Source organism: Sander vitreus, unplaced genomic scaffold (genome assembly GCF_031162955.1).
Source record: "Sander vitreus isolate 19-12246 unplaced genomic scaffold, sanVit1 ctg318_0, whole genome shotgun sequence".
Lineage (NCBI taxonomy): Eukaryota > Metazoa > Chordata > Actinopteri > Perciformes > Percidae > Sander > Sander vitreus.
Window position 1 is genome coordinate 122,224 of NW_027595465.1, and position 6,207 is coordinate 128,430.

General features: G+C 40.8%; 1 protein-coding gene across 1 annotated transcript; it reads left to right on the forward strand.

Moving 5' to 3' along the window:
• Positions 1 to 31: 31 nt before the first annotated feature.
• Positions 32 to 1,914, forward strand: LOC144513686 (acylphosphatase-2-like). The gene is made up of 4 exons (XM_078244865.1): positions 32 to 248; positions 520 to 536; positions 737 to 846; positions 1,664 to 1,914. Exons 1-4 carry the CDS (start codon positions 134 to 136, stop codon positions 1,776 to 1,778), a joined length of 357 nt encoding a protein of 118 aa, XP_078100991.1. The 5' UTR covers positions 32 to 133; the 3' UTR covers positions 1,779 to 1,914.
• Positions 1,915 to 6,207: the final 4,293 nt, after the last annotated feature.

Here is a 6,207-nt window from a genome sequence, read left to right on the forward strand (position 1 = left end):
TGTTACAGGAAGCTGCTCTTATTCTGACACATGAAGCTGCTATGGCTCCTGATGTTCTATTTCTGGCAGGCGTGTCAGATATCAGAGATAAAAATAAGCAAGCTGAGCACAGTTAAGCATAAGGTGGATGTAAATGTTTCGGTCTGTGCTCATGTTTCTGTCTTTGCTTTTATTTTGTCTCTTTAACGTTATTATGTCTGAAAACAAACTGACTTCCTTGGATTTTGAGATTTTTGGGAATGTGCAGGGTAGGTGTATGCATGCAGTCTTATAAACTGTATAAAGGTTTGTTTCTGTGTCAGTGTAGATTAGATCAAGATTTTCTGAAATATTTCTGTCTGATTCTCTTATATGTCTGCTACATGAATACATATTCCTGACCCTAAATCACATTATAAAAATGTGACATCACTGCAGCTTTTATTTATTTTTTTTTATTAAAAAAGCCCTCCAGTACATCTATAAACTGCACATTTTTATGCTCATTATGCCTAATGAGGTGTTTTTGTCTGTTTTCAGGTGTTTGCTTCAGAATGGTGAGCTTAATGTTCAACTTCTCTCAGTTCACATTAATATATTAATATTCCTGTTACTGTTACTGACTGTTATCCTGATATATGTGTCATAATGATATAATGTTAAGAAACTGAATCTTTTGAAACATAATGAATGTTTTTCTCTTAGGAGGTAATAAAGTTTCCAACATGTTTTCTCATTCTGTGACTCTGTCTGCCAGTACACGGAGGATCACGGCCAGAGTCTGGGACTGAGCGGCTGGGTGAAAAACACCAGACAGGGAACCGTGATTGGTCAAATCCAGGGACCTCAAGACAAAGTCAATGACATGTAAGTCCAGACTGATCAGTCAGTGAAAACCTGCTTCCACATGCAACAGAACGTAGCAAAATGTTTATTTCAAAGAGCGTAAAACACCCTGTTGTGTTACGCCAGCACAATGCCTTTTTAATCCATCGGGTTTACCAACACGTTGCTCCTGAATGGTAACACTTCTGACATACTCACCAAGTGAGAGGAAGCATAGCCCAAAGCCAATCGCAAACCAATTTTACACTGTTTCACATAAACACATAACTAAGGCGGTACACAGTTCTGAGCTTTGGGGTTTGACACATGCATGATGTAGCTGGACCTGCGATGGTTACAGCAGACAGCACTAGAAATAAATGGATGGTTGTGTTGTAATGCAGGTCCTATGACATAACGGTAGGTTTCTGTCTGCCACTGGACGACTGTTATATATTTTGATTATAATGCAACGCTGGTCATACTTTTATGTCAGGATGACAGAATAGGCATCATGTACTTTTCTCATAACTGTTCCAGTGATAATGCTCACTTATTGATGCAGTGCTGCTGAGTTATTTCATCTTTGTTTTTATGATGCTGCAAATTCAATAAAATGTTGTTGACTTTATTGTCCCCCAGCTGTGAAACCCAACCTTTTCCCTGGCAGACATTCATCAGTAATGTGTTTCAAGAACAGTCTCTGTTATTACATCACATCAGCAATAAATGTAATTAAAACTACTTTCTTCTAAACATACACTTCCTGTGAAAACACCTGAGTGCCTAGTCATACCTCCACCTTTCATGACTCTGCTAACGATCATCAGTTCATACACATTTCTTCTTCTTCTTTCAGGAAACTCTGGCTGAAGAGCGTTGGCAGTCCAAGCTCACGAATCGACCGAGCAGTCTTCTCCAACGAGAGAGACATTTCTAAACTGGAAATCCACGGCTTCTCCACTCGCTACTGAGCATGCCCAGACACCTCTGACAGGGTTAGGGGGAAGAAGATTTTCAATTAATTGCACCATCCATCACGATCCAGATCCATAAAGAACCTGAACCTCATTGACACCTTTAGGATGTCTGGTGTCTAATTTAGAAGTCCAAGTCTTTTCAGCTTGAAGTCTCTGAGCTTTATTCCAACTACAGTGGCACGAACAGACTGCCATCCATGTAGTAAAAAATGTTTTACCGGATGTGTGGGTTTTCTTTTTTCTAAGATTATGTCTATGCTGAGTGAATCTGATTAACATAGAGTTTGCAGTTTCACCAACATACTATAATCCACATCTGATTAAATATACACAATTAATGGACTTTAGCCATGACATTGAGATTTGAAAACATTATTATTATATTGATTTCACAACCATGTAGGTGCAGAAAAAAAATCCCCATGACCTCTGGGCCTATTGAGTTTGGCTGTCACTAAGTGATCCTGCAGATTTGTAGTCTTCCTGAACGTTGCAATGATCCGGTGGCTCTGTAGCAGCTGAGTTCCCTGTGTAAAAGACTGCAAATAGTTTTAACCATCTTAACAAGTTGAACAGTAGAAGGAGAAAATGTTGTGATAAAAGGTAAAGGAGAATCAAGAACAATGTGCTTTCTGAGTGTGTATGCTCTGAAACATTTTCTAAGAAAGGTCCTGCAGTACCCTCTAGTGGTTAAAACTGAAAACAACACTTTAGTAGCTTGCAGAAAGTCAGATCTCAAAGTGCAGATTCTGTGAAATCTGAGCAGTTGTGATTTAACTAAACCAGCATAGGTGTGCTTCAGATGATAGCTTTTTTTTATAAAGAAGAGCGTGTGAATCAGTCTCCTTAAAGAAAGTTTTCATTCACAGTTGATTTAAGCTTGATTGAATTATTGTGGTTGTTTAAGGTGGTTAAAAAGTCATCAAAGTCCTTTCTAGAGTGAGTCCAAACACCCCAGATATCATCAACATATCTAAAATAGTGGGCAGGTTTTTTGTTACATGCCTGCAAGGCTGAGTTTTCCCACTGAGCCATAAAAATGTTGAACTTCATACCCATCGCAGTCCCTTTAATTTGGAGGAAAGATTTCCCATCAAATTCAAAATCATTTCTAGTAAAACTGATCCCTAATAACTGTAGCAGTTCTTTATCTGGTCTCTTTTTGTCTGGATATTTTTGGAAAAAGTATCTTTGACATAACTGGGATGTCTGGTGGAGAGAGGTGTAAGATAGTGGTCGAGGAACTCAGCCGTGTAATACATCTCCCTCTCACAATCTCACTGTCACAATCAGACACAATGTCCCTCTCACAATCTCCCTCTCACAATCTCACTGTCACAATCAGACACAATGTCCCTCTCACAATCTCCCTCTCACAATCTCACTGTCACAATCAGACACAATGTCCCTCTCACAATCTCACTGTCACAATCTCACTGTCACAATCAGACACAATGTCCCTCTCACAATCTCACTGTCACAATCAGATACAATATCCCTCTCACAATCTCACTGTCACAATCAGATACAATATCCCTCTCACAATCTCACTGTCACAATACAGCAGGCTAATATATAGTGTGTTTAATGATGAGACAAAGTTAGACATGTAAACAGCAGGATAATATATAATGTGTTTATTGATGAGACAAAGTTAGACATTCAATTCAATTTTATTTATAGTATCAAATCATAACAAGAGTTATCTCGAGACACTTTACAGATAGAGTAGGTCTAGACCATACTCTATAGTTTACAAAGCCACAACAATTCTGGTAATTCCCCCATGAGCAAGCTTTTAGTGCGACAGTGGCGAGGAAAACCTCCCTTTTAGGAAGAATCTTTGGCAGACCCAGGCTCTTGGTAGGTGGTGTCTGACTGTGCCGGTTGTGGGTGTGATGAACAGTTGCAATAATAGTCACAATAAAGATAATGGAACAGTGACTACAAATGGTAGTCATAGTAGTTTATGTCATAGCAGGACACTGCAGGGCATTACAGGATGTAGCATGGCACAGCAGAGCATAGCTGGACGTAGCAGGACAGAGCAGGATGCAGCAGGATGCAGCAGGGCACCGCAGAGCATAGCAGGATGTAGCAGGATGCAGCAGGATGTAGCAGGGCACCTCAGAGCATAGCTGCACGTAGCAGGATGTAGCAGGACGTAGCAGGACGCAGCAGGGCACCGCAGAGCGTATCGTGTTGTAGCAGGGAGTGCAGCAGGACCACGGCGACAGCTGCAACCATGATCTTGGTGCCATCCTAATCCAAGGAAATATACTGGGCGAAAAAAAAACAAACATAAGGACTCTGGGGAGTAAACTCCCCAGAGCTAGGTTAGTAACAAGCATTTCTGGGACATGGATGCACACAGATGGAAAGAGAGAGGAGAGAGAAAGTCAGTGTGTTAAAGGAAGTCCCCCAGCAGTCTAAAACTATAACAGTATAATTAAGAGAAACAGGTTAAGGAGAGGAGCCTGGTCGGGCTAGAACTCTCCCCACCCGGATCGGCTGTACTGGCCTGCCTCCCTCTACTTTTATTATATTATTGATTATATGGTAGATTAATCTGACGACTATGATGAGAAGCAGGTGGGCCAGGCTAGGCGGACGCTGCAACTCCTCACTCCCTAACTATAAGTTTTATCAAAGAGGAGCGTTTGAAGTTTACTCTTAAATGTGGTGACAGTGTCTGCCCCCCCCGAACCCAGACTGGGAGCTGGTTCCACAGGAGAGGAGCCTGGTAGCTGAAGGCTCTGGCTCCTGAACCCAGACTGGGAGCTGGTTCCACAGGAGAGGAGCCTGACAGCTGAAGGCTCTGGCTCCTGAACCCAGACTGGGAGCTGGTTCCACAGGAGAGGAGCCTGGTAGCTGAAGGCTCTGGCTCCTGAACCCAGACTGGGAGCTGGTTCCACAGGAGAGGAGCCTGATAGCTGAAGGCTCTGGCTCCCATTCTACTTTTAGAGACTCTAAGAATCACTAGTAGCTCTGAGTTCTGGGAGTGTAGTGCTCTAGTGGGACAGTAAGGTACTAAGAGCTCTTCTAGATATGATGGTGCTAGACCATTTAGAGCTTTGTAGGTCAGAAGAAGGATTTTAAATTCAATCCTGGATTTTACAGGAAGCCAATGCAGAGAAGCTAATACAGGAGAAATATGATCTCTTTTCTTAGTTCTTGTCAGAACACATGCTGCAGCATTCTGGATTAGCTGCAGAGACTTATTTGAGCAACCTGATAGTAAGGAATGACGGTATTCCAGCCTGGAAGTAACGAATGCATGATAACTGACATTAACGCTGCACATGTAATGCACATTGTTATTTTAAAGGTAAAATATGTAACTTTTCTGCTATAAAATGTTGTCATTTTATGTTATATATTTTTTTGAGTTGTGTAGTTACACTATCCCAAATGTTTCTACCAAAATGGCAAACCCAGAGAAATCTGTTATTTTATTTTCAGACACATCACGTTTCATTTAGTCACCCGTCAGTGGCGTCATATAACCTTTCACCATCTAGCTACTCGTAACTTCTGTTAAAACACAGGCACCCAGATGCTACGTTCGAGAGTAATTGTAAATCATAAAATGTCACAGAAAAAAATACTGGTAACACTGCTTTTTCTGCCAAAAGGTATGGGGTGCCGGATGTAAAAGTTCGGTTACAATTTTTTAGCTGATACATTTTCAACATTTAGCTCACTGTCCTTACATTTAGTGCATTTTCCTCACATTTGAGACAGAAATTATATATATATAAAATAGCTAAATGTTAAATCTAAATGTTATATCTAAATGTGTCGCCAAGTCTAAAGCTAAATATTTGGAAAATATTCAAATCCCCAAGGAAACCACACCATTGCAGTGGCTTCAAATCGCACTGCACCGCAATTTTCAGTCAACACCTGTTGGTACAGTAAATACTGACTACAGTGGAGCTGTTCGACTAATGTTACTGGATTAAAACACATTTCGGTCAGTATTTTGTATTATTGACTTATATCACAGAAATGTCTTAATATGTGTGTGTACTACAATGCCGTTGTTTTGTTTGACTCATATCTCCTTGTGTGTTTAACGTTAGTTTGACTCATCCTTCACAAGCAATCTAGCTCACACACTGCAGCCGACATGTCATCTGAACAGGCCTCGCAGCACTGTAACTAGCTAAGTTAGCTAGGTCTCGCAATGCGAGACTGAACAGCAGTAGGCCTGTCACACTATAGCCACATGTAAGTAGTTTTCAATACTTTGGTTACATTACCGTGTTTTATTAACCTGAATTATGTTGCTATATTAGCTTGCGAAGGAGCTATCCGTTGCTAAAGCTAATTTATCTCAAAAAGCAGAAACGTTAGCTAACTACTGCCAAGATATGGTTTCACTAGAGACTAGAGAGGTGTTGTAAGACTCGTCAAGTGT

Bases quoted from the DNA above. Each gene is read 5' to 3' on its own strand.
- LOC144513686 (XM_078244865.1), top strand. From the start codon at position 134: ATGTTTCGGTCTGTGCTCATGTTTCTGTCTTTGCTTTTATTTTGTCTC. The intron at 847-1,663 runs GTAAGTCCAGAC...TTCTTCTTTCAG, and splicing joins CAAGACAAAGTCAATGACAT to GAAACTCTGGCTGAAGAGCG.